At 51.5% G+C, this 27,593-nt stretch overlaps 1 protein-coding gene across 1 annotated transcript in view; it reads left to right on the forward strand.

Moving 5' to 3' along the window:
* LOC144485832 (small conductance calcium-activated potassium channel protein 2-like) overlaps positions 1–27,593 on the forward strand; it is a 159,304-nt gene that overhangs the window by 55,215 nt on the left and 76,496 nt on the right. Inside the window, exon 3 of the mRNA XM_078203904.1 lies at positions 24,905–25,323. Within this exon, the coding sequence (XP_078060030.1) occupies positions 24,905–25,323 (419 nt within the window). The remainder of the gene's footprint in view (positions 1–24,904; positions 25,324–27,593) is intronic.

Here is a 27,593-nt window from a genome sequence, read left to right on the forward strand (position 1 = left end):
AGGATACAGTGAAAAGTATTGTTTCTTGTGCGCTATACAGACAAAGCATACCGTTCATAGAGTACATACATTGATTTATTTGATCTATTGGGATACAGCGAAAAGTAGTTTCTTGTGCGCTATACAGACAAAGCATACCGTTCATAGAGTACATAGATTGATTTATTTGATCTATTGGGATACAGCGAAAAGTAGTTTCTTGTGCGCTATACAGGCAAAGCATACCGTTCATAGAGTACATAGATTGATTTATTTGATCTATTGGGATACAGCGAAAAGTAGTTTCTTGTGCGCTATACAGACAAAGCATACCATTCATAGAGTACATAGATTTGATTTATTTGATCTATTGGGATACAGTGAAAAATATTGTTTCTTGCGCGCTATACAGACAAAGCATACCGTTCATAGAGTACATAGATTTGATTTATTATTGTCACATGTATTGGGATACAGTGAAAAGTATTGTTTCTTGCGCGCTATACAGACAAAGCATACCGTTCATAGAGAAGGAAAGGAGAGAGTGCAGAATGTAGTGTCACAGTCATAGCGAGGGTGTAGAGAAAGATCAGCTTAATATGTAAATGCAAAATACTGCGGATGCTGGAATCTGAAACAAAAACAGAAAATGCTGGAAAATCTCAGCAGGTCTGACCGCATCTGTGGAGAGAGAATAGAGCCAACGCTTCAAGTCGAGATGACTCTTTGTCAGCTCTGATAAAGGGTCATCCAGACTCGAAACATTGGCTCCATTCTCTCTCCACAGATGCTGTCAGACCTGCTGAGATTGTCCAGCATTTTCTGTTTTCGTGCCAACTTAATGCGAGGTAGTTCCATTCAAAAGTCTGATGGCAGCAGGGAAGAAGCTGTTCTTGAGTCAGTTGGTATGTGACCTCAACAGGATCTGGGGAAAGAGATAGAGGCTGAGATTTTTTATTCATTCGTGGGACATGGGCGTCGCTGGCTGGACCAGCATTTATTGCCCATCCCTAGTTGCCCCTTGGAGGGCAGTTGAGAGTCAAACCACATTGCTGTGGCTCTGGAGTCACATGTAGGCCAGACCGGGGTAAGGACGGCAGATTTCCTTCCCTAAAGGGAACCAGATGGGTTTTTCCGACAATGGGTCATCAGTAGATTCTTAATTCCAGGTATTTTTTATTGAATTCAAATTCCACCATCTGCAGTGGCGGGATTCGAACCCCGGGTCCCCCAGAACATTAGCTGAGTTTCTGGATTAATAGTCTAGCGATAATACCACTAAACCATCGCTTCCCCCAGTGAGAAACTTATGGGAGAGGGACTGAGGGAGTGACTGGGATGGGGTAGGTGAGAGAGAGAAGGTGACAATGGAATCCCTACAGTGCAGAAGAAGGCCATTTGGCCCATCGAGCCTGCACTGACAACAATCCCACCCTAGCCCCACCCCTGTAACCCCACACATTTACCCTACTAATCCCCCCGACATCCCCCTAACACTAAGGAGCAATTTGGCATGGCCAATCCCCTATTTAGCATGGCGTCTCCAGCGCCTGTTCGGATACACCGAGGGAGAATTTAGCATGGCCAATCCACCTAAAGCAGCACGTCTTTCGGACTGTGGGAGGAAACCGGAGCACCCGGAGGAAACCCACACACAGACACAGGGAGAACGCGCAAACTCCACGCAGACAGTGACCCAAGCCGGGAATCAAACCCGGGTCCCTGGCGCTGCGAGGCAGCAGTGATAACCCACTGTGCCACCGTGCCACCCACACTCTGGAAACATGGGAATGATGCAAGCGGGAATGACAGACAGATTAAGGAAATATTGAAGAATTTTCCCCATATGGCCTTGGATATCAAAGTCCACCAGTTGGCATAAAAACAAATCCAACAGTTTAAGCGTTCCTCAGAACTGCAATTCCTGTCACGTGGAATAATCTTTAGACACCACAAGGGCAGTGAATTCTTCCCCTAGGATTATGAGACCAGAACTGCGCCAAAAATATGATCAATTGAAGATCACTTATTATTCCATTAATAAAATATTTTCACTTACAGGAACAGAGGAGAAAGAGATTAAATATTAAAATGTTCCTCTTCTAGATTAACTGTGAACACTGATATTACTGAGGACTATCACCCCCAAGGGAATTTCAGACTTTCTGTACTCCAAAGAGAGATGAGGACTGAGCTCAGAGGATTAATAAACCCTCCAACCTGACCCCGCCCCCGCACTCCCACCTCTCCCCACACTGGCTTTTCAGTCCATCAAGCACTCCCAGGACAGGTACATCATGGACTTAGATACAGAGTAAAACTCCCACTACACTGTCCCCCATCAAACACTCCCAGCACGGGGTTAGATACAGAGTAAAGCTCCCTCTACACTGTCCCCCATCAAACACTCCCAGGACAGGTACAGCACGGGGTTAGATACAGAGTAAAGCTCCCTCTACACTGTCCCCCATCAAACACTCCCAGGACAGGTACAGCACGGGGTTAGATACAGAGTAAAGCTCCCTCTACACTGTCCCCCATCAAACACTCCCAGAACAGGTACATCATGGAGTTAGATACAGAGTAAAACTCCCTCTACACTGTCCCCCATCAAACACTCCCAGGACAGGTACAGCATGGGGTTAGATACAGAGTAAAGCTCCCTCTACAGTGTCCTCCATCAAACACTCCCAGGACAGGTACAGCACGGGGTTAGATACAGAGTAAAGCGCCCTCTACACTGTCCCCCATCAAACACTCCCAGGACAGGTACAGCACAGGGTTAGATACAGAGTAAAGCTCCCTCTACACTGTCCCCCATCAAACACTCCCAGGACAGGTACAGCACGGGGTTAGATACAGAGTAAAGCTCCCTCTACACTGTCCCCCATCAAACACTCCCAGAACAGGTACATCATGGAGTTAGATACAGAGTAAAACTCCCTCTACACTGTCCCCCATCAAACACTCCCAGGACAGGTACAGCACGGGGTTAGGTACAGAGTAAAGCTCCCTCTACACTGTCCCCCCATCAAACACTCCCAGGACAGGTACAGCACGGGGTTAGATACAGAGTAAAGCTCCCTCTACACTGTCCCCCATCAAACACTCCCAGGACAGGTACAGCACGGGGTTAGATACAGAGTAAAGCTCCCTCTACACTGTCCCCATCAAACACTCCCAGGACAGGTACAGCACGGGGTTAGATACAGAGTAAAGCTCCCTCTACACTGTCCCCATCAAACACTCCCAGGACAGGTACAGCACGGGGTTAGATACAGAGTAAAGCTCCCTCTACACTGTCCTATCCAACTCTCCATGGTCAGCTTCTCTCCCAGATGGCCAGTGGGACCCTCGTCCCGAAACCCCTGTTATAAACTGCAACCTTGGTGTCAGCCTCTTTGCCTCATTCGTGATCCGTAGCTCAGTTGGCAGTTCTTCCTCAGCTCTGAGCCACAAGATGGTACCACCCCAGGATTGTGAGCATCTGATTTGATTTGATTTGATTTATTATTGTCACATGTATTAATATACAGTGAAAAGTATTGTTTCTTGCGCGCTATACAGACCAAGCATATCGTTCATAGAGAAGGAAAGGAGTGAATGTAGTGTTACAGTCATAGCTAGGGTGTAGAGAAAGATCAACTTAATGCGAGGTAGGTCCGTTCAAAAGCCTGACGGCAGCAGCAGGGAAGAAGCTGTTCTTGAGTCGGTTGGTACGCGACCTCAGACTTTTGTATCTTTTTCTCTGACAGAAGAAGGTGGAAGAGAGAATGTCCGGGGTGCGTGGCGGTCCTTGATTATGCCGGCTGCTTTTCCCCGAGGCAGCGGGAAGTGTAGACAGAGTCGATGGATGGGAGGCTGGTTTGTGTGGTGGATTGGGCTACATTCACGACCTTTTGTAGTTCCTTGCGGGCTTGGTCAGAGCAGGAGCCCATACCAAGCTGTGATACATCCAGAAAGAATGCTTTCTATGGTCCATCTGTAAAAGTTAGTGAGGGTCGTAGCTGACATGCCAAATTTCCTTAGCCTCCTGAGAAAGTAGAGGCATTGGTGAGCTCTTTTAACTAAAAACAGTGACTCTGCACAGTTATACAGTGAGTGATTTTTACCCTGCTGAGTAAACAGTGACTCTGTACAGTTACACAGTGAGTGATCCTTATCCTGCTGAATATACAGTGACTATGTACAGTTACACAGTGAGTGATCCTTACCCTGCTGAATAAACAGTGACTCTGTACAGTTACACAGTGAGTGACCTTTGCCCTGCTGAATAAACAGTGACTCTACAGTTACACAGAGTGATCCTTATCCTGCTGAATAAGCAGTGACTCTGTACAGTTATACAGTGGGTGATCCTTACCCTGCTGAATAAGCAGTGACTCTGTACAGTTACACAGTGAGTGATCCTTACCCTGCTGAATAAATAGTGACTCTGTACAGTTACACAGTGAGTGATCCTTACCCTGCTGAATAAACAGCGACTCTGTACAGTTACACAGTGAGTGATCCTTACCCTGCTGAATAAACAGTGACTATGTACAGTTACACAGTGAGTGATCCTTACCCTGCTGAATAAATAGTGACTCTGTACAGTTACACAGTGAGTGATCCTTACCCTGCTGAATAAACAGTGACTCTGTACAGTTACACAGTGAGTGATCCTTACCCTGCTGAATAAACAGTGACTATGTACAGTTACACAGTGAGTGAGCCTTACCCTGCTGAATAAATAGTGACTCTCTACAGTTACACAGTGAGTGATCCTTACCCTGCTGAATAAACAGTGACTCTGTACAGTTACACAGTGAGTGATCCTTACCCTGCTGAATAAACAGTGACTCTGTACAGTTACACAGTGAGTGATCCTTACCCTGCTGAATAAACAGTGACTCTGTACAGTTACACAGTGAGTGATCCTTACCCTGCTGAATAAGCAGTGACTCTGTACAGTTACACAGTGAGTGATCCTTACCCTGCTGAATAAACAGTGACTGTGCAGTTGCACAGTGAGTGATCCTTACCCTGCTAAATAAACAGTGACTATGTACAGTTACACAGTGAGTGATCCTTACCCTGCTGAATAAATAGTGACTCTGTACAGTTACACAGTGAGTGATCCTTACCCTGCTGAATAAACAGTGACTCTGTACAGTTACACAGTGAGTGATCCTTACCCTGCTGAATAAACAGTGACTCTGTACAGTTACACAGTGAGTGATCCTTACCCTGCTGAATAAGCAGTGACTCTGTACAGTTACACAGTGAGTGATCCTTACCCTGCTGAATAAGCAGTGACTCTGTACAGTTACACAGTGAGTGATCCTTACCCTGCTGAATAAACAGTGACTCTGTACAGTTACACAGTGAGTGATCCTTACCCTGCTGAATAAACAGTGACTGTGCAGTTGCACAGTGAGTGATCCTTACCCTGCTTAATAAACAGTGACTATGTACAGTTACACAGTGAGTGATCCTTACCCTGCTGAATAAATGGTGACTCTGTACAGTTACACAGTGAGTGATCCTTACCCTGCTGAATAAACAGTGACTCTGTACAGTTACACAGTGAGTGATCCTTACCCTGCTGAATAAACAGTGACTCTGTACAGTAAGGAGTCTAACAACACCAGGTTAAAGTCCAACAGGTTTATTTGGTAGCAAAAGCCACACAAGCTTTCGGAGCGCTGCTCCTTCGTCAGGTGAGTGGGAGATCTGCTCATAAACAGCAAACAGGGCATATAAAGACACAAACTCAATTTACAGAATAATGAATAATGATTGGAATGCGACTCTTTACAACTAATCAAGTCTTAAAGGTACAGACAATGTGAGTGGAGAGAGCATTAGCACAGGTTAAAAGAGATGTGTATTGTCTCCAGACAGGACAGCCAGTGAGACTTTGCAAGTCCAGGCAAGTTGTGGAGTTACAGATAGTGTGACATGAACCCAAGATCCCGGTTGAGGCCGTCCTCATGTGTGCGGAACTTGGCTATCAGTCTCTGCTCAGCGACTCTGCGCTGTCGTGTGTCGTGAAGGCCGCCTTGGAGAATGCTTACCCGAATATCAGAGGCCGAATGCCCGTGACCGCTGAAGTGCTCCCCAACAGGAAGAAAACAGTCTTGCCTGGTGATTGTCAAGTGGTGTTCATTCATCCGTTGTCGTAGCGTCTGCATGGTCTCCCCAATGTACCACGCCTCGGGACATCCTTTCCTGCAGCGTATCAGGGAGACAATGTTGGCCGAGTTGCAAGAGTAGGTACCGTGTACCTGGTGGATGGTGTTCTCACGTGAGAGTGAGATGATGGCATCCGTGTCGATGATCCGGCACGTCTTGCAGAGGTTGCTGTGGCAGGGTTGTGTGGTGTCGTGGTCACTGTTCTCCGGAAGACTGGGTAGTTTGCTGCGGACAATGGTCTGTTTGAGGTTGTGCGGTTGTTTGAAGGCAAGAAGTGGGGGTGTGGGGATGGCTTTGGCGAGATGTTCGTCTTCATCAATGACATGTTTGCTACCAAATAAACCTGTTGGACTTTAACCTGGTGTTGTTAGACCCCTTACTGTGTTTACCCCAGTCCAACTCCGGCATCTCCACATCTGTACAGTTACACAGTGAGTGATCCTTATCCTGCTGAATAAACAGTGACTCTGTACAGTTACACAGTGAGTGATCCTTACCCTGCTGAATAAACAGTGACTCTGTACAGTTACACAGTGAGTGATCCTTACCCTGCTGAATAAACAGTGACTCTGTACAGTTACACAGTGAGTGATCCTTACCCTGCTGAATAAGCAGTGACTCTGTACAGTTACACAGTGAGTGATCCTTACCCTGCTGAATAAACAGTGACTCTGTACAGTTACACAGTGAGTGATCCTTATCCTGCTGAATAAACAGTGACTCTGTACAGTTACACAGTGAGTGATCCTTACCCTGCTGAATAAACAGTGACTCTGTACAGTTACACAGTGAGTGATCCTTATCCTGCTGAATAAACAGTGACTCTGTACAGTTACACAGCGAGTGATCCTTACCCTGCTGAATAAACAGTGACTCTGTACAGTTACACAGTGAGTGATTCTTACCCTGCTGAATAAGCAGTAACTCTGTACAGTTACACAGTGAGTGATCCTTACCCTGCTGAATAAGCAGTGACTCTGTACAGTTACACAGCGAGTGATCCTTACCCTGCTGAATAAACAGTGACTCTGTACAGTTACACAGCGAGTGATCCTTACCCTACTGAATAAACAGTGACTCTGTACAGTTACACAGCGAGTGATCCTTACCCTGCTGAATAAACAGTGACTCTGTACAGTTACACAGTGAGTGATCCTTACCCTGCTGAATAAGCAGTGACTCTGTACAGTTACACAGTGAGTGATCCTTACCCTGCTGAATAAACAGTGACTCTGTACAGTTACACAGTGAGTGATCCTTACCCTGCTGAATAAGCAGTGACTCTGTACAGTTACACAGCGAGTGATCCTTACCCTGCTGAATAAGCAGTGACTCTGTACAGTTACGCAGCGAGTGATCCTTATCCTGCTGAATAAGCAGTGACTCTGTACAGTTACACAGCGAGTGATCCTTACCCTGCTGAATAAACAGTGACTCTGTACAGTTACACAGTGAGTGATCCTTACCCTGCTGAATAAGCAGTGACTCTGTACAGTTACACAGTGAGTGATCCTTACCCTGCTGAATAAACAGTGACTCTGTACAGTTACACAGTGAGTGATCCTTACCCTGCTGAATAAGCAGTGACTCTGTACAGTTACACAGCGAGTGATCCTTACCCTGCTGAATAAGCAGTGACTCTGTACAGTTACGCAGCGAGTGATCCTTATCCTGCTGAATAAGCAGTGACTCTGTACAGTTACACAGCGAGTGATCCTTACCCTGCTGAATAAGCAGCGACTCTGTACAGTTACACAGTGAGTGATCCTTACCCTGCTGAATAAGCAGTGACTCTGTACAGTTACACAGCGAGTGATCCTTACCCTGCTGAATAAGCAGTGACTCTGTACAGTTACACAGCGAGTGATCCTTACCCTGCTGAATAAGCAGTGACTCTGTACAGTTACGCAGCGAGTGATCCTTATCCTGCTGAATAAGCAGTGACTCTGTACAGTTACACAGCGAGTGATCCTTACCCTGCTGAATAAGCAGCGACTCTGTACAGTTACACAGTGAGTGATCCTTACCCTGCTGAATAAGCAGTGACTCTGTACAGTTACACAGCGAGTGATCCTTACCCTGCTGAATAAGCAGTGACTCTGTACAGTTACACAGCGAGTGATCCTTACCCTGCTGAATAAGCAGTGACTCTGTACAGTTACACAGCGAGTGATCCTTACCCTGCTGAATAAGCAGTGACTCTGTACAGTTACGCAGCGAGTGATCCTTATCCTGCTGAATAAGCAGTGACTCTGTACAGTTACACAGCGAGTGATCCTTACCCTGCTGAATAAGCAGCGACTCTGTACAGTTACACAGTGAGTGATCCTTACCCTGCTGAATAAGCAGTGACTCTGTACAGTTACACAGCGAGTGATCCTTACCCTGCTGAATAAGCAGTGACTCTGTACAGTTACACAGCGAGTGATCCTTACCCTGCTGAATAAGCAGTGACTCTGTACAGTTACGCAGCGAGTGATTCTCTCCCTGAAGTAGCTGATGCAAGGGGCAGTGTGCTGCAATACTGAAATTGCCTGTTCTGACTCCGTCAGGAACAGTGTTTTTGTTCCAATGTGCTGTTTATTGACTAATGTCTGTCCTTGGTCGCCTTGTTGAGAGGCTTGTGTGGATCTCTGGCCCCCTCATTGTGTTGACTGATTGGAGTTGTGGGGATCACGGAGTTTGAAAGCTGTTGTAGAAAGCATTGTACAAAGAACTCAGTGAGTTTTTTGTGCATTCATTCTCGCTACAAGGGCAGCACAAGTTGCCTGTCGCTTTGATGTGCCATTGCCTTCTTTAACCGTTGTAGATCCATCTGGTCTGCTGCATCTGTACCCAGAGTGCTGTTAGTGGGGGGGTGAGTTACACAATATTAGCTCATAAGAAAAGGGGGCAGAATGAGGCCACGCGGCCCATCGAGTCTGCTCCGCCATTCAAGCATGGCTGATATTTTTCTCATCCCCATTCTCCTGCCTTTTCCCCATAACCCCTGATCCCCTTATTAATCAAGAACCTATCTATCTCTGTCTTAAAGACCTGGCCTCCACAGCCTTCTGTGGCAATGGGTTCCACTGGGGTGGCAGGGTGGCACAGTGGTTAGCACTGCTGCCTCACAGCGCCAGGGACCCGGGTTCGATTCCTGGCTTGGGTCACTGTCTGTGCGGAGTCTGCACGTTCTCCCCGTGTCTGCGTGGGTTTCCTCCGGGTGCTCCAGTTTCCTCCCACAGTCTGAAAGACGTGCTGGTTAGGGTGCGTTGACCCGAACAGGCGCCGGAGTGTGGCAACTAGGGGATTTTCACAGTAATTTACATTGCAGTGTTAATGTAAGCCTACTTATGACACGAATAAATAAACTTTTACTGTGATATATTCTCATTCCCATTCTCCTGCCTTTTCCCCATAACCCCTGTCAAGAACCTATCTATCTCTGTCTTAAAGACACTCAATGACCCAGCCTCCTCTGTGGCAATAGATTCCACAGATTCACCACTCTCTGGCTGAAGAAATTCCTCCTCATCTCGGTTCTAAAGTGTCGTCCCCTTTACTCTGGGCCTCTGGTCCCTTTACCCCTTGGACCCTTGTCTCTCCGACTAATGGAGACATTGACTCCAGCCACAGTGCAGGAACGGCCGATATATTTCCAAGTCAGAATGGTGAGTGGCGTCGAGGGGGAACTTGCAGGTGGTGGTGTTCCCCATGTGTCTGCTGCACCCCCCCCCCCCACTGTCCTTCTAGATGATCAAGGTGGCGGGTTTGGAAGGTACTGTCGAAGGAGCCTTGGTGAGTCGCTGCAGGGCATCTTATAGGTAGAAATATAGAATTCCTACAGTGCGGAACGAGGCCATTTGGCCCATTGAGTCTGCACCAACAACAATCCCACCCAGTCCCTATCCCCATCACCCCACATATTTACCCCACTAATCCCTCTAGCCTCCCGGTACACTAAGGGGCATTTAGCATGGCCAATCCACCTAACCTGCGCATCTTTGGATACGAAGGGGCTATTTAGCATGGCCAATCTCCCTAACTTGCACATCTTTGGACACTAAGGGGCAATTTATCATGGCCAATCCACCTAATCTGCACATCTTTGGACACTAAGGGGCAATTTAGCATGGCCAATCTCCCTAACTTGCACATCTTTGGACACTAAGGGGCAATTTATCATGGCCAATCCACCTAATCTGCACATCTTTGGACACTAAGGGGCATTTAGCATGGCCAATCCACCTAACCTGCACATCTTTGGATACTAAGGGGCAATTTGGCATGGCCAATCCACCTAACCTGCACATCTTTGGACACTAAGAGGCAATTTATCATGGCCAATCCACCTAATCTGCACATCTTTGGACACTAAGGGGCATTTAGCATGGCCAATCCACCTAACCTGCACATCTTTGGATACTAAGGGGCAATTTGGCATGGCCAATCCACCTAACCTGCACATCTTTGGACACTAAGAGGCAACTTATCATGGCCAATCCACCTAATCTGCACATCTTTGGACACTAAGGGGCAATTTAGCATGGCCAATCCACCTAACCTGCACATCTTTGGACACTAAGAGGCAATTTATCATGGCCAATCCACCTAATCTGCACATCTTTGGACACTAAGGGGCAATTTAGCATGGCCAATCCCCCTAACCTGCACATCTTTGGACTGTGGGAGGAAACCGGAGCACCCGGAGGAAACCCACGCAGACACGGGAAGAATGTGCAGACTCTGCACAGACAGTGACCCGAGCCGGGAATCGAACCCGAGACCCTGGAGCTATGAGGCAGCAGTGCTAACCACTGTGCCACCGTGCCGTCCCACACAGCTGCATCAGTGGTGAAGGGAGTGAATGTTTGCGGTTAGCGTGTCGATCGAGCGGGGGCTGCTTTGTCCTGGGGGGTGTTGGGCTTCTTGAGTGTTGTTGGGGCTGCATCCATCCAGGCGAGTGGGAAGTATTCCAACTCACTTCTGACTTGTGCCTTGAAGATGGTGGACAGGCTTTGGGGCGGGGGGGGGGGGGGGTGGGGGGGGCGGGTGGGGAGCAAGAATTCTCAGCCTCTTGACTTAGATATCCAAAGTATCTATGTCTCCATCTCCTGCTTAGCAGATGCTGAGACCAATGGCAGAAGGGCTCAAAGAGAAATAATTTGCATTTTTGCAGATCTTTCATGACCTCAGTATGATCCAGGGCGCTTTACGGCCAATGAAACACTTTGGAGGTGTTGCAGTGTAGGAAAGGCAGCAGTTAATTTGTGCACAGCATGATCCCATGGGCAGCAATGAATAGATCATCAATTCTGAGTGATGTTGGTTGAAGGATAGATGTGGGCCCCAAGGGAAAGGAGAGAATACTCTCCAGCCCTCTTGCTTCACAGTGTGTGGGATCCTGAGAGGGCAGACAAGACTCGGTTATAATATAATAAATCTCCAATGACTTCATCCTTATCAGCAGATTTGTAATTGCAGATTTTTATTGAATCGGGCCATCTGCCATGCTGGGATTCAAAACTGGCTCAGCAGAGAATTACCCCGCCTCTGCAGATTGCTAGCGACAATACTGTTTTACTACCAGCCCCCCTCTCAGCCCTGACCTTCCCACAGTGCGGCGCTCCCTCTGCACTGGCCCTCCCACAGTGCGGCGCTCCCTCAGCACTGACCCTCCCACAGTGCGGCGCTCCCTCAGCACTGACCCTCCCACAGTGCGGCGCTCCCTCAGCACTGACCCTCCCACAGTGCGGCGCTCCCTCAGCACTGACCCTCCCACAGTGCGGCGCTCCCTCAGCACTGACCCTCCCACAGTGCGGCGCTCCCTCAGCACTGACCCTCCCACAGTGCGGCGCTCCCTCAGCACTGATCCTCCCACAGTGCGGCGCTCCCTCAGCACTGACCCTCCCACAGTGCGGCGCTCCTTCAGCACTGACCCTCCCACAGTGCGGCGCTCCCTCAGCACTGACCCTCCCACAGTGCGGGGCTCCCTCAGCACTGACCCTCCCACAGTGCGGCGCTCCCTCAGCACTGACCCTCCCAAGTGCGGCGCTCCCTCTGCACTGACCCTCCCACAGTGCGGCGCTCCCTCAGCACTGACCCTCCCGATAGTGCGGCGCTCCCTCGGCACTGACACCCCGACAGTGCGGCGCTCCATCAGCACAGACCCTCCCACAGTGCGGCGCTCCCTCAGCACTGACCCTCCCAAGTGCGGCGCTCCCTCTGCACTGACCCTCCCACAGTGCGGCGCTCCCTCAGCACTGACCCTCCCACAGTGCGGCGCTCCCTCAGCACTGACCCTCCCAAGTGCGGCGCTCCCTCTGCACTGGCCCTCCCACAGTGCGGCGCTCCCTCAGCACTGACCCTCCCACAGTGCGGCGCTCCCTCAGCACTGACCCTCCCACAGTGCGGCGCTCCCTCAGCACTGACCCTCCCACAGTGCGGCGCTCCCTCAGCACTGACCCTCCCACAGTGCGGCGCTCCCTCAGCACTGACCCTCCCACAGTGCGGCGCTCCCTCAGCACTGACCCTCCCACAGTGCGGCGCTCCCTCAGCACTGATCCTCCCACAGTGCGGCGCTCCCTCAGCACTGACCCTCCCACAGTGCGGCGCTCCTTCAGCACTGACCCTCCCACAGTGCGGCGCTCCCTCAGCACTGACCCTCCCACAGTGCGGGGCTCCCTCAGCACTGACCCTCCCACAGTGCGGCGCTCCCTCAGCACTGACCCTCCCAAGTGCGGCGCTCCCTCTGCACTGACCCTCCCACAGTGCGGCGCTCCCTCAGCACTGACCCTCCCGATAGTGCGGCGCTCCCTCGGCACTGACACCCCGACAGTGCGGCGCTCCATCAGCACAGACCCTCCCACAGTGCGGCGCTCCCTCAGCACTGACCCTCCCAAGTGCGGCGCTCCCTCTGCACTGACCCTCCCACAGTGCGGCGCTCCCTCAGCACTGACCCTCCCGATAGTGCGGCGCTCCCTCGGCACTGACACCCCGACAGTGCGGCGCTCCATCAGCACAGACCCTCCCACAGTGCGGCGCTCCCTCAGCACTGACCCTCCAACAGTGCGGCGCTTCCTCGGCACTGACCCTCCCACAGTGCGGCGCTCCCTCAGCACCGACCCTCCCACAGTGCGGCGCTCCCTCAGCACTGACCCTCCCACAGTGCGGCGCTCCCTCAGCACTGCTTTCAGCAGTGGGGGGATTTGACGGCCTTTAAAGTGTGACTCAGGGGCAGGCGCCTTCCCCGCTGTGACAGAACTGACAACGGGTGACAGCGGGGACCTCCCTGCTCTGTATCTCTGCCAACCGGGAATGACGCTGTGGGGGAAAATGTCCAATTCTGCCTTTCCGTTTTGCCCAAGGGTCTGCGGGGGAACGAGTGGAGGGACATTTGCCCCCGCATTGGGTCAGAGATTGAGTTTGTAAATCAGTGTGTTGGTTCAGGGAACAGAGCGGCGCTCAGTGTGATATATATATTTTTCCCCCCCAAGTGGCAATAATTGCTGCCTCGATTGGTTTCCAGCGCTCGGTAGCCATGACAACCCTAACTCTTACCTTCCAGAGCACAGATGCTGCAGACTTGCTGTGGATTTTTAAGCTGCGATGGAGGTTGGAGCTTCACCCAGCTAAAACTAACAGGCTGCCTCTGCTCGAAAGACTGTTTGCTGATTGCAAACTACTCGGGCTGAGGGCAGTAACTATTGAATGTGAACTGCCCAGGGTTACAGAACCTCCAATCCCTGGCCGAGTGCCTCCAGGAATTAAAAAAATTAATCTCTGATGCAGTCCTGCAAGCAAACAAACACGCCGGGGTGGAATCAAGGGTCGTTGGAGGGAATTCATGGGAGTAATGACTTGTTTGCAAACTTTAATTTACCCGGACTCTGAAGCTTTTTCTTTATTCCTTTGACTTGACCCAGCCATCCGGACAAAGCATCCTGTTCATAGAGAAGGAAAGGAGAGGGTGCAGAATGGTCGGCACGGTGGCAGAGTGGGGTTAGCGCTGCTGCCTCACAGCGCCAGGGACCCGGGTTCGATTCCCGGCTTGGGTCACTGTCTGTGCGGAGTCTGCACGTTCTCCCCGTGGGTTCCCTCCGGGTGCTCCGGTTTCCTCCCACAGTCCGAAAGACGTGCTGGTTAGGGTGCATTGGCCATGCTAAATCCTCCTTCAGTGCACCCGAACAGGAGTGTGGCGACAGGGGACTTTCACAGTAACTCCATTGCAGTGTTAATGTAAGCCTATTTGTGACACTAATAAATAAACTTAAAATGTTAGTGAACCAGATGGGTTTTTCCGACAATGGGTCATCAGTGGATTCTTAATTCCAGGTATTTTTTATTGAATTCAAACTCCACCATCTGCCGTGGCGGGATTTGAACCTGGGGTCCCTCAGAACATTCGCTGAGTTTCAGGATGAATAGTCTAGCGATAAGACCATAGAAATCATAGAATCATAGAAACCCTACAGTGCAGAAGGAGGCCATTCGGCCCACTAGGCCAAAGCCTCCCCCTGTACCTGTTGACCTATTGGACGTGGATGGGTGGGGCAGTTTGGTTGGATTGGTAGTCAAGAATTATCCAATGGGGTTGCAAAGAGTTTGTGTGCTTTCCGATTGGCTGCGGGCATGGGTCACTGTGAGGTCGGATGTGTTAAGTGACCAATGGTGGGAGAGTAGGGGCTGGTGGAGGCAGGAGGTCTTGAGATGGCACCTCGAGGAATGAGTCTACACAGAGTTGGAAACTACTAGAATGTTCTTTTGTTATCGCTGAAGTTTTACCCTCCTTTGTTCTTTCATGGGGTGTGGCAGGGAAGACCACCAGACCAAAAGACACAGGAGCAGAATGAGGCCACTCGGTCCATCGGGTCTGCTCCCCCATTCAATCATAGCTGATATTTTTCTCATCCCCATTCTCCTGCCTTTTCCCCATAACCCCCGATCCCCTTATTCATCAAGAACCTATCTATCTCTGTCTTAAAGACACTCAATGACCCAGCTTCCTCTGCGGCAAAGTGTTCCACAGATCCACCACTCTCTGGTTGAAGAAATTCCTCCTCATCTCTGTTTTAAAGGATCGTCCCTTTAGCCTGAGGTTGTGCCCTTTGGTTCTAGTTTTTCCTACGAGTGGAAACATCCTCTCCGCGTCCACTCTATCCAGGCCTCGCAGTATCCTGTAAGTTTCAATAAGATCCCCCCCTCATCCTTCTAAACTCCAACGAGTACAGACCCAGAGTCCTCAACCGTTCCTCATACGACAAGCTCTTCATTCCAGGGATCGTTCTTGTGAACCTCCTCTGGACCCTTTCCAAGGCCAGCACATCCTTCCTTAGATACGGTGCCCGAAACTGCTCACAATACTCCAAATGGGGTCTGACCAGAGCCTTATACAGCCTCAGAAGTCCATCCCAGCTCTTGTATTCTAGCCCTCTCGACATGAATGCTAACATTGCATTTGCCTTCCTAACTGCCGACTGAACCTGCACGTTAACCTTCAGAGAATCTTGAACAATGACTCCCAAGTCCCTTTGTGTTTCTGATTTCCGAAGCATTTTCCCATTTAGAAAATAGTCTCTGCCTCCGTTCCTCCTTCCAAAGTGCATAACCTCACACTTTTCCACATTGTATTCCATCTGCCGCTTCTTTACCCACTCTCCTAACCTGTCCAAGTCATTCTGCAGCCCCCCTTGCTTCCTCAGTCCTACCCTCTGCATATCAGAAGGTCAGCGTTTGTTGACTGCCTCTAATTGCCCTGGAACTGACTGGCTTGCCGCGTCATTTCGGAGTGGCAGTGAAGCTTCAGCCATGTTGCTGTGGACCTGGAGTCACGTATAGATTGGCCAGACCAGATTTCCTCTCCTCAAGGGCGTTTGGTGAACCAGATGGTTTTTTTCATTGATGATAGTTTAATGGTCACCATTACTGAGACTAGCTCTCAATTCCAACTATCAGGTATTGAATTTAAATTCCACCAGCTGTCGGGGTGGGATTTGAACCCTTGCTCCCCCCCTCCCCCTCCCCCTCCCCCTCCCCCTCCTCCTCCCCCTCCCCATCCCCCTCCCCACTTCCCCGGAGCCTGGGCTTCTGGATCATTCGTCGACTGACATTACCACTACGCCACTGTCTCCCCACAGAGTTGAAATGAATTTGGCATTGAAGGATCTATCGCTCGCCCAATATGCTGACAGCTTCCTCTCCCCTCTGACAAAAAACCGCGTGCTATCTTGTCCAAGGAATTACGAGCCACAGTTTGGTGGAACATGGTATGTTCTGGAGCCTTGTCCCGCTCCCCTTCACCCTCCCCTCTACTGCTGAAAGCATGAACTCTCAGTCAACCTTCTAATGACTTTAATCAGTTGTCTACACCAACGGGGATGAAGTAGAAAGGGTCGAGAGCTTCAAGTTTTTAGGTGTCCAGATCACCAACAACCTGTCCTGGTCCCCCCATGCCGACACTATAGTTAAGAAAGCCCCACCAACGCCTCTACTTTCTCAGAAGACTAAGGAAATTTGGCATGTCAGCTACGACTCTCACCAACTTTTACAGATGCACCATAGAAAGCATTCTTTCTGGTTGTATCACAGCTTGGTAAGACACCTGCTCTGCCCAAGACCGCAAGGAACTACAAAAGGTCGTGAATGTAGCCCAGTCCCATCACGCAAACCAGCCTCCCATCCATTGACTCTGTCTACACTTCCCGCTGCCTCGGGGTAAAGCAGCCAGCATAATTAAGGACCCCACGCACCCCGGACATTCTCTCTTCCACCTTCTTCCTTCAGGAAAAAGATACAAAAGTCTGAGGTCATGTACCAATTGACTCAAGAGCAGCTTCTTCCCTGCTGCTGTCAGACTTTTGAATGGACCTACCTCGCATTAAGTTGATCTTTCTCGACACCCTAGCTATGACTGTAACACTACATTCTGCACTCTCCCCTTTCCTTCTCTATGAATGGTATGCTTTGTCTGTATAACGCACAAGAAACAATATTTTTCACTGTATGCTAATACATGTGACGATAATAAATCAAATCAAATCAAATCAGGCAATTGAGGTGGGCCTGTTAGAATATAGTGAGAAGTCTCACGATACCAGATTAAAGTCCAACAGGTTTATTTGGAATCACGAGCTTTTGGAGCGCTGCCCCTTCAGCAGGTGAGTGGAGAGTTGGGTTCACAGACACAGCATATAGAGGCCAAGACACAATTGCAAGATAATGGTTGGAATGCGAGTCTTTACAGGTAATCAAGTCTTTATAGGTGCAGACAGTGCGAGTGGAAAGAGGGATAATCATAGGTTAAAGAGGTGTGAGTTGTCTCAAGCCAGGGCAGGCAGTAGGATTTTGCAAGGCCAGGCCAAATGGTGGGGGGGGTAACAGGTAGTGTGACATGAACCCAAGATCCAAGACGTAGGATGAGAAGAGACCTAATAGAGGTGTATAAGATGTTGCGAGGCATAGATCGGGTGGACTCTCAGAGGCTTTTTCCCAGGGTAGAAATGGCTGCTACGAGAGGACACGGGTTTAAGGTGCTGGGGTGTAGGTACAGGGGAAATGTTAGGGGGAAGTTTTTCACACAGAGGGTGGTGGGCGAGTGGAATCGGCTGCTGTCAGTGGTGGTGGAGGCAAACTCAATAGGGTCTTTTAAGAGACTCCTGGATGAGTATATGGGACTTAATAGGATGGAGGGTTATAGGTAGGCCTAAAAGGTAGGGATATGTTTGGCACAACTTGTGGGGCCGAAGGGCCTGTCTTGTGCTGTAGTTTTTCTATGTTTCTATCCCGGTTGAGGCATGCGGAACTTGGCTATCAGTTTCTGCTCGGCGAATCTACGTTGTTGTGTTAGAATATAAACTCCCTGATTAAGGGCCAAATTGATGGGCCAATCAGGAAGCTTTGTATTTAACCAGGCGTGTCAGTTCCTCTGGCACTCCAAGTGTAGACTGCGAGCTGAAAGCACTCTGTACGCTGTTGTCTGACTTGTAAATAAAGGGATTTTGGTGAAGGGACTTCTGCCTCCGAGGACTTATTACAGAAGTCCACGGGCTACCCTCACTCAAGAGGCCGCCCTTTATGAGTGTGGGAGGAAACCGGAGCACCCGGAGGAAACCCACGTAGACACGTGGGGGGAGAACGTGCGGACTCCGCACAGACAGTGACCCAAGCCGGGAATCGAACCCGGGTCCCTGGCGCTGTGAGGAAGCAGCGCTAACCACATGTCATTAAACGGAGACTCCAGCTTGGGTGGACATCCAAGATCCCTAGGCACTATAACAGGGGAGGCGGTGGTGTGCTGGTAGTGTCACTGCACAGAGACCCAGAGCAATGCTGTGGACACCCGGGTTCAAATCCCAGCGCGGCAGATTCCTACGAGTGGAAACATCCTCTCCACGTCCACTCTATCCAGGCCTCGCAGTATCCCGTCAGTTTCAATAAGATCCCCCCCCCCCCTCATCCTTCTAAACTCCAACGAGTACAGACCCAGAGTCCTCAACCCGTTCCTCATACGACAAGCTCTTCATTCCAGGGATCATTCTTGTGAACCTCCTCTGGACCCTTTCCAAGGCCGGCACATCCTTCCTTAGATACGGGGCCCCAAAACTGCTCACAATGCTCCAAATGGGGTCTGACCAGAGCCTTATCCAGCTTCAGAAGTCCATCCCTGCTCTTGTATTCTAGCCCTCTCGACATGAATGCTAACATTGCATTTGCCTTCCGAACTGCCGACTGAACCTGCACGTGAACCTCAAGAGAATCTTGAGTCAACGCTGCCAGTGAGCTGGCTGTGGGCAAATTGGCTGCCACACGTGCCGACATTACTCCTGAAGAAATGAGCCTTGCTGGGTGCCGCCACTTGCTTCCTCCCCCCCCCCCCCCCCCCCACCCCCCCCCACTCCCTGCCCCCTTTGACTTATTGTTGGAGCGAGCGCGTCATTCCCGAAGCGTTTGCGCAGCGACTGAGTCACGGTCAAAACTGCTCAGGAGCGGATCAAAAATGGCAGCCTGGGGTGCCTGGGAACGCGTGTCGACTCACAGCTCCGGGAGGGCGCAGGGCTAAAAAAATAAAGAAGTAAATCTCGATTTCCATCCCCACCTCCCCCCGCACAATCTACCCGTTTAAACTCTAAACAGGTGTCGCAAATAGAATTGTGCCACTGGGGAAGTTGTCCGTTGATAGTGTCGAGCGAGTGTTCAGAAGGAGGTGCCCTTCATTGTCTCTTCAACCCTCAATGGCCTTTACCAGGAAGCTAATTAGCTATGATTGGATTGTGATGTTGTCTCCTAGGCAACAGGGATAGCACACTGCGCTGCTCCACACTCAGAGAATTGTTGCTGCTGCTGTCTCTCGCTGTGCCTCCCTCTCTCTACATCGCTCTCTTTCCCCCTCTCCATTTCTCTATGGTTTCTCCATCTCTCTCTCTCTCATCGTCTCTCCAATCCTCTCTCTCTCCCTCGATTCCTCACTCACCATCTAACTCCATTTCCGTCTCCTCCCCTCCCTCCCGCCACCCCACTTCTTCATCTCATTCTCTACATACCACTCCTCCGTCCCACTCCCTGTTCACCTCTCTCACTCTTTTTCACTCTCTCTCTCTCTCACTCTCTCTCTCTCACCATTTCTCTTTGCTGCTCCCTTCTCTTCTCTTTTTTCCCGTTCACTCTCTCTCCGTCGCATTTTTGATGTCTCGTTTTCCTGTCTTGTTATGAGCGGCACGGCGGTTAGCGCTGCTGCCTCTCAGCGCCAGGGACCCGGGTTCACTGCTGCCTCTCAGCGCCAGGGACCCGGGTTCACTGCTGCCTCTCAGCGACAGGGACCCGGGTTCGATTCCCGGCTTGGGTCACTGTCTGTGCAGAGTCTGCACGTTCTCCCCGTGTCTGCGTGGGTTTCCTCCGGGTGCTCTGGTTTCCTACCACACTCCAAGGATGTACGGGTTAAATGGATTGGCCGTGTTAAATTGCCCCTTAGTGACCAAAGATGTGCAGGTTAGATGGATTGGCCATGCTAAATTGCCCCTTAGTGACCAAAGATGGGTAGGTTAGGGGGATTGGCCATGCTAAATTGCCCCTTAGTGACCAAAGATGTGTAGGTTAGGGGGATTGGCCATGCTAAATTGCCCCTTAGTGACCAAAGATGTTCAGGTTAGGTGGATTGGCCATGCTAAATTGCCCCTTAGTGACCAAAGATGTGCAGGTTAGGTGGATTGGCCATGCTAAATTGCCCCTTAGTGACCAAAGATGTTCAGGTTAGGTGGATTGACCGTGCTAAATTGCCCCTTAGTGTCCAAAGATGTGTAGGTTGGGTGGATTGGCCGTGCTAAATTGCCCCTTAGTGTCCAAAGATGTTCAGGTAAGGTGGATTGGCCATGCTAAATTGCCCCTTAGTGTCCAAAGATGTTCAGGTTAGGTGGATTGGCCATGCTAAATTGTCCTTTAGTGTCCAAAGATGTGTAGGTAAGGTGGATTGGCCATGCTAAATTGCCCTTAGTGTCCAAAGATGTTCAGGTTAGGTGGATTGGCCATGCTAAATTGTCCCTTAATGTCCAAAGATGTTCAGATTAGGTGGATTGGCCATGCTAAATTGCCCCTTAGTGTCCAAAGATGTGAAGGTTAGGTGGATTGGCCATGCTAAATTGCCCTTTAGTGACCAAAGATGTGTAGGTTAGGGGGATTGGCCATGCTAAATTGCCCCTTAGTGTCCAAAGATGTTCAGGTTAGGTGGATTGGCCGCGCTAAATTGCCCCTTAGCGTCAGGGGGACTAGCTAGGATAAATGCATTAGGTGGCGGGTATAAGGCCTGAGTGGGACTGTGGTCGGTGCAGACTCGATGGGCCGAATGGCCTCCTTCTGCACTGTAGCGATTCTATCACTCTCTGTGTTCCTCCCTTTCCATTTCTCTCTCTCTATCATTAGCACGGTGGTTAGCACTGCTGCCTCACAGCACCAAGCTCCCGGGTTCGATTCCCGGCTTGGCTCATTATCTGTGCAGAGTCTGCATGTTCTCCCCGTGTCTGCGTGGGTTTCCTTCGGGTGCTCCGGTTTCCTCCCACACTCCGAAAGACACGCTTGTTAGGGTGCATTGGCCGTGCTAAATTCTCCCTCAGTGTAACTCGAACAGGAGTGTGGCGACTCGGGGATTTGCACAGTAGCTTCATTGCAGTGTTAATGTAAGCCGACTTGTGACACTAATAAATAAACTTAAACGTTCCTGCTCCTCTCCTACATTATTTGCCCGTTTCTTCCTCTCTCCTTTCCCCCTCGTTCTTTGTCACTCACTCTATCTTTGCTTTGCTTCAACTTGCTGTCTTGCTGTATTTCCTTTTCCATTTCTCTCTCTGCCTCTTCCCTCTCTCTCTCTCTCCTCTATTCTCTGCTTGTTTCCTCTCTCTTTTCCCTCTCGTTCTCTCTGCTTTGCCAATGTGCTGCCTCGCTCCCTTTCCCTTGCCCTGCCTCTTGTCCCCTCTCTCAGCTGCAGTCAGCTTCCCTTATCTGCTTCAAACAGCACCCCCTGCTTCCTCTGTGATCCTCTTTGAACTATGTTTGAGTTAATTCATGTCCCTTGAGGATCAGACATCAAGCTGCATCATCTCCCCGGTGCCAACCGATGGCTCATGGAGAACGCCACAACCTTGCTTCAAACAAATGAAAATCTATCGCTAAATGTCAAGTTAAATGACAGGAAAAATAAATTTCCGGCAGATCGCAAAGATCAATAGTGTCCGTTCACAGAAACCTGTGATCCACCATCCTCCAGCTCCCTCTTCATAGAATCATAGAATCCCTACAGTGCAGAAGGAGGCCATTCAGCCCATCGAGTCTGCACCAACCACAATCCCACCCAGGCCCTATCCCCACAACCCCATGCATTTACCCCAGCTAGTCACCCCAACACTAAGGGGCAATTTAGCATGGCCAATCCACCTAACCTGCACATCTTTGGACACTATGGGGCAATTTAGCTCGGCCAATCCACCTAACCTGCACATCTTTGGACACTATGGGGCAATTTAGCTCGGCCAATCCACCTAACCTACACATCTTTGGACACTAAGGGGCAATTTAGCATGGCCAATCCCCCTAACCTACACATCTTTGGACACTAAGGGGCAATTTAGCATGGCCAATCCTCCTAACCTACACATCTTTGGACACTAAGGGGCAATTTAGCATGGCCAATCCCCCTAACCTACACATCTTTGGACACTAAGGGGCAATTTAGCATGGCCAATCCCCCTAACCTACACATCTTTGGACCTTAAGGGGCAATTTAGCATGGCCAATCCACCTAACCCGCACATCTTTGGACACTAAGGGGCAATTTAGCATAGCCAATCCACCTAACCTTGCACATCTTTGGACACTAAGGGGCAATTTAGCATGGCCAATCTACCTAATCCGCACATCTTTGGACACAAAGGGGCAATTTATCATGGCCAATCCATCCTAACCTACACATCTTTGGATACTAAAGGGGAAATTTAGCATGGCCAATCCACCTAACCCGCACATCCTTGGAGTGTGGGAGGAAACTGGAGCACCCGGAGGAAACCCACGCAGACACGGGGAGAATGTGCAGACTCCACACAGACAGTGACCCGAGGCTGGGAATTGAACCCGGGTCCCTGGCGCTGTGAGGTAGCAGTGCTAACCACTATGCCACCGTGCCGCCCCTAAAATAATTTTTAAAGGAATTGAGGGGCTCTGCCTCAATTTAGGCAGGGAATCCCAGGCGCCCAGCACCCTCTGGGTGAGGGGGTAGGTGGATTGGCCATGCTAAATTGCCCCTTACTGTCAGGGGGGCTAGCTAGGGTCAATGGGGTTATGGGGATAGGGCCTGGGTGGGATTGTGGTCGGTGCAGACTCGATGGGCCGAATGGCCTCCTTCTGCACTGCAGGGATTCTATGATCCTAGTGTCAGTGGGGATTAGCAGGGTAAATACGAGGGGGTTACGGGGGTAGGGCCTGGGTGGGATTGTGGTCGGTGCAGACTCAATGGGCCAAATGGCCTCCTTCTGCACTGTAGGGATCCTGTGATTCTATGAAAGTTTCCCTAACATCCCCTCTCGTCCTTCTGTGCTCCCTGATAATTGTCTTCTCGGTTGGCTGGCAGGGTGGGGGGGAGGGGGTAGGGTGGCGGGGGGGGGGGAATCGAGTCTTTCCTGTCTACTCTGCCCAGGCCTCCCCCAAAGAGGACGCCAGTGCCTGCAAACTGAATGTCAGATCCCAGCGGCACTGACACTCCTCGACTTAACACAGCTCGCCAATCAGCCAGCCAACAACAAGTGACGTCAGAAAGATTTGCCCGAGGAATGTTTCCCTCTCCTGTGAAAGGGTGGATAGAAGATGGAGCAGGGAGAAATCAAGGGGAAAGTGGCTGCCGATTAATGACCCGTGGCCTGTTTGACCTCTCCGCCCTCTCCTGATCTCTGTTTGTACAATGGTACAGCACAGAGGGAGACCCTTCAGCCCCGTCAGATCTGTGCCAAACCTTTGAAGTATTTGTCCACTTTCCTTTTGAAAGTTGCGGTTGAATCAGTTTCTGTCTCTCTTCCAGATTGTAGCCCACTGCACAGAATCACAGAATCCCTACAGTGCAGAAGGAGGCCATTTGGCCCATCGAGCCTGCACTGACCACAATCCCACCCAGGCCCCATCTCCATACCCCCACTCATCTACCCTGCTAATCCCCCTGACACTAAGGCCAATCCCCCCAACCTACACATCTTTGGACACTAAGGGGCAATTTAGCATGGTCAATCCACCTAACCTGCACATCTTTGGACACTATGGGGCAATTTAGCATGGCCAATCCCCCTAACCTGCACATCTTTGGACATTAAGGGGCAATTTAGCATGGCCAATCCACCTAACCTGCACATCTTTGGACATTAAGGGGCAATTTAGCATGGCCAATCCCCCTAACCTGCACATCTTTGGACATTAAGGGGCAATTTAGCATGGCCAATCCACCTAACCTGCACATCTTTGGACACTAAGAGGTAATTTAGCATGGCCAATCCACCTAACCTGCATAGCTTTGGACATTAAGGGGCAATTTAGCATGGCCAATCCCCCTAACCTGCACATTTTTGGACACTATGGGGCAATTTAGCATGGCCAATCCACCTAACCTGCACATCTTTGGACATTAAGGGGCAATTTAGCATGGCCAATCCCCCTAACCTGCACATCTTTGGACATTAAGGGGCAATTTCGCATGGCCAATCCACCTAACCTGCATAGCTTTGGACATTAAGGGGCAATTTAGCACGGCCAATCCCCCTAACCTGCACATCTTTGGACATTAAGGGGCAATTTAGCATGGCCAGTCCACCTAACCCACACATCTTTGGACACTAAGAGGTAATTTAGCATGGCCAGTCCACCTAACCTGCACATCTTTGGATACCAAGGGGCAATTTAGCATGGCCAGTCCACCTAACCCACACATCTTTGGACACTAAGAGGCAATTTAGCATGGCCAATCCCCCTAACCTGCACATCTTTGGACTATGGGAGGAAACCGGAGCACCCGGAGGAAACCCACGCAGACACGGGGAGAATGTGCAAACTCCACACAGACAGTGACCCGAGGCCAGAATCGAACCCGGGTCCCTGGCGCTGTGAGGCTGCAGTGCTAACCCACTGTGCCACCTATCGTAGAATGTGTCTTTGCATGAATGAATCGAACCGTAGACAGGCTCAGCACTGAGGCCAGGCCAGTGATTCACAGGGGTTTAGTGTAACTCTTACCCGTCCTGTCTTGCAGCTTTTCATGATTGACAATGGTGCTGATGATTGGAGGATCGCCATGACCTACGAGCGGATTTTCTTCATCAGTTTGGAGATGGTAGTGTGCGCCATCCACCCAGTCCCCGGACGCTACACCTTCCACTGGAAGGCCCGCTTAGCATTCTCCTACACACTGTCCGAGACCTGGGCTGATGTGGACATCATCCTCTCCATCCCCATGTTCCTCCGTCTCTACCTCATTGCCCGGGTCATGCTCCTTCACAGCAAGCTCTTCACGGACGCCTCCTCACGGAGCATCGGGGCACTCAACAAGATCAACTTCAACACACGTTTCGTCATGAAGACCCTCATGACTATCTGTCCCGGCACCGTCCTCCTGGTCTTCAGCATCTCCCTGTGGATCATCGCGGCCTGGACCGTCCGTGTCTGCGAGAGGTAAGGGTCGGCTCTTGCTTCCTTGGGACAGAGGCTGCTCTTCATCCTCAGGAGGGCGGAGGGTGGAGAACTCAGAGCCCACAGCACAGCGAGTCCCACATTCTCCCCCCGTGGGAGCGAGTCCCACATTCTCCCCCATTCCCCCCTGGGAGCGAGTCCCACATTCTCCCCCCGTGGGAGCGAATCCCACATTCTCCCCCATTCCCCGCTGGGAGCGAGTCCCACATTGTCCCCCATTCCCCCGTGGGAGCGAGTCCCACATTCTCCCCCGTGGGAGCGAGTCCCACATTCTCCCCCCCGTGGGAGCGAATCCCACATTCTCCCCCATTCCCTCCTGGGAGCGAATCCCACATTCTCCCCCGTGGGAGCGAATCCCACATTCTCCCCCATTCCCCCCTGGGAGCGAGACCCACATCCTCCCCCCGTGGGAGCGAGTCCCACATTCTCCCCCCGTGGGAGCGAGTCCCACATTCTCCCCCATTCCCCCGTGGGAGCGAGTCCCACATTCTCTTCCGTGGGAGCGAGTCCCACATTCTCCCCCACTCCCCCCATGGGAGCGAGTCCCACATTCTCCCCCTGTGGGAGCGAATCCCACATTCTCTTCCGTGGGAGCGAGTCCCACATTCTCTCCCGTGGGAGCGAGTCCCACATTCTCCCCCCGTGGGAGCGAGTCCCACATTCTCCCCCATTCCCCCGTGGGAGCGAGTCCCACATTCCCCCCCGTGGGAGCGAGTCCCACATTCCCCCCACCGTGGGAGCGAATCCTACATTCTCCCCCCGTGGGAGCGAATCCCACATTCTCTTCCGTGGGAGCGAGTCCCACATTCTCCCCCACTCCCCCCATGGGAGCGAGTCCCACATTCTCCCCCTGTGGGAGCGAATCCCACATTCTCTTCCGTGGGAGCGAGTCCCACATTCTCCCCCACTCCCCCCATGGGAGCGAGTCCCACATTCTCCCCCATTCCCCCGCGGGAGCGAGTCCCACATTCTCCCCCACTCCCCCCGTGGGAGTGAGTCCCACATTCTCCCCCACTCCCCCCGTGGGAGCGAGTCCCACATTCTCCCCCACTCCCCCGTGGGAGCGAGTCCCACATTCTCCCCCCGTGGGAGCGAGTCCCACATTCTCCCCCCGTGGGAGCGAGTCCCACATTCTCCCCCCGTGGGAGCGAGTCCCACATTCTCTCCCGTAGGAGCGAGTCCCACATTCTCCCCCCGTGGGAGCGAGTCCCACATTCTCCCCCCGTGGGAGCGAGTCCCACATTCTCTCCCGTGGGAGCGAGTCCCACATTCTCTCCCGTGGGAGCGAGTCCCACATTCTCCCCCCGTGGGAGCGAGTCCCACATTCTCCCCCCGTGGGAGCGAGTCCCACATTCTCCCCCCCGTGGGAGCGAGTCCCACATTCTCCCCCCCGTGGGAGCGAGTCCCACATTCTCTCCTGTGGGAGCGAGTCCCACATTCTCTCCCATAGGAGCGAGTCCCACATTCTCCCTCCGTGGGAGCAAGTCCCACATTCTCTCCCGTGGGACCGAGTCCCACATTCTCCCCCCGTGGGACCGAGTCCCACATTCTCTCCCATAGGAGCGAGTCCCACATTCTCCCTCCGTGGGAGCAAGTCCCACATTCTCTCCCGTGGGAGCGAGTCCCACATTCTCTCCCGTGGGAGCGAGTCCCACATTCTCCCCCCGTGGGAGCGAGTCCCACATCCTCCCCCCGTGGGAGCGAGTCCCACATTCTCCCCCCGTGGGAGCGAGTCCCACATTCTCTCCCGTGGGAGCGAGTCCCACATTCTCTCCCGTGGGAGCGAGTCCCACATTCTCCCCCCGTGAGAGCGAGTCCCACATTCTCTCCCGTGGGAGCGTGTCCCACATTCTCCCCCCGTGGGAGCGTGTCCCACATTCTCCCCCCGTGAGAGCGAGTCCCACATTCTCTCCCGTGGGAGCGTGTCCCACATTCTCCCCCCGTGAGAGCGAGTCCCACATTCTCTCCCATGGGAGCGAGTCCCACATTCTCCCCCCGTGGGAGCGTGTCCCACATTCTCCCCCCGTGGGAGCGTGTCCCACATTCTCCCCCCGTGGGAGCGAGTCCCACATTCTCCCCCCGTGCGAGCGAGTCCCACATTCTCCCCCCGTGGGAGCGAGTCCCACATTCTCCCCCCGTGGGAGCAAGTCCCACATTCTCTCCCGTGGGAGCGAGTCCCACATTCTCTCCCGTGGGAGCGAGTCCCACATTCTCTCCCGTGAGAGCGAGTCCCACATTCTCTCCCATGGGAC

The sequence above is a fragment of the Mustelus asterias genome, unplaced genomic scaffold (assembly GCF_964213995.1).
Source record: "Mustelus asterias unplaced genomic scaffold, sMusAst1.hap1.1 HAP1_SCAFFOLD_229, whole genome shotgun sequence".
In the NCBI taxonomy this organism is placed as follows: domain Eukaryota; kingdom Metazoa; phylum Chordata; class Chondrichthyes; order Carcharhiniformes; family Triakidae; genus Mustelus; species Mustelus asterias.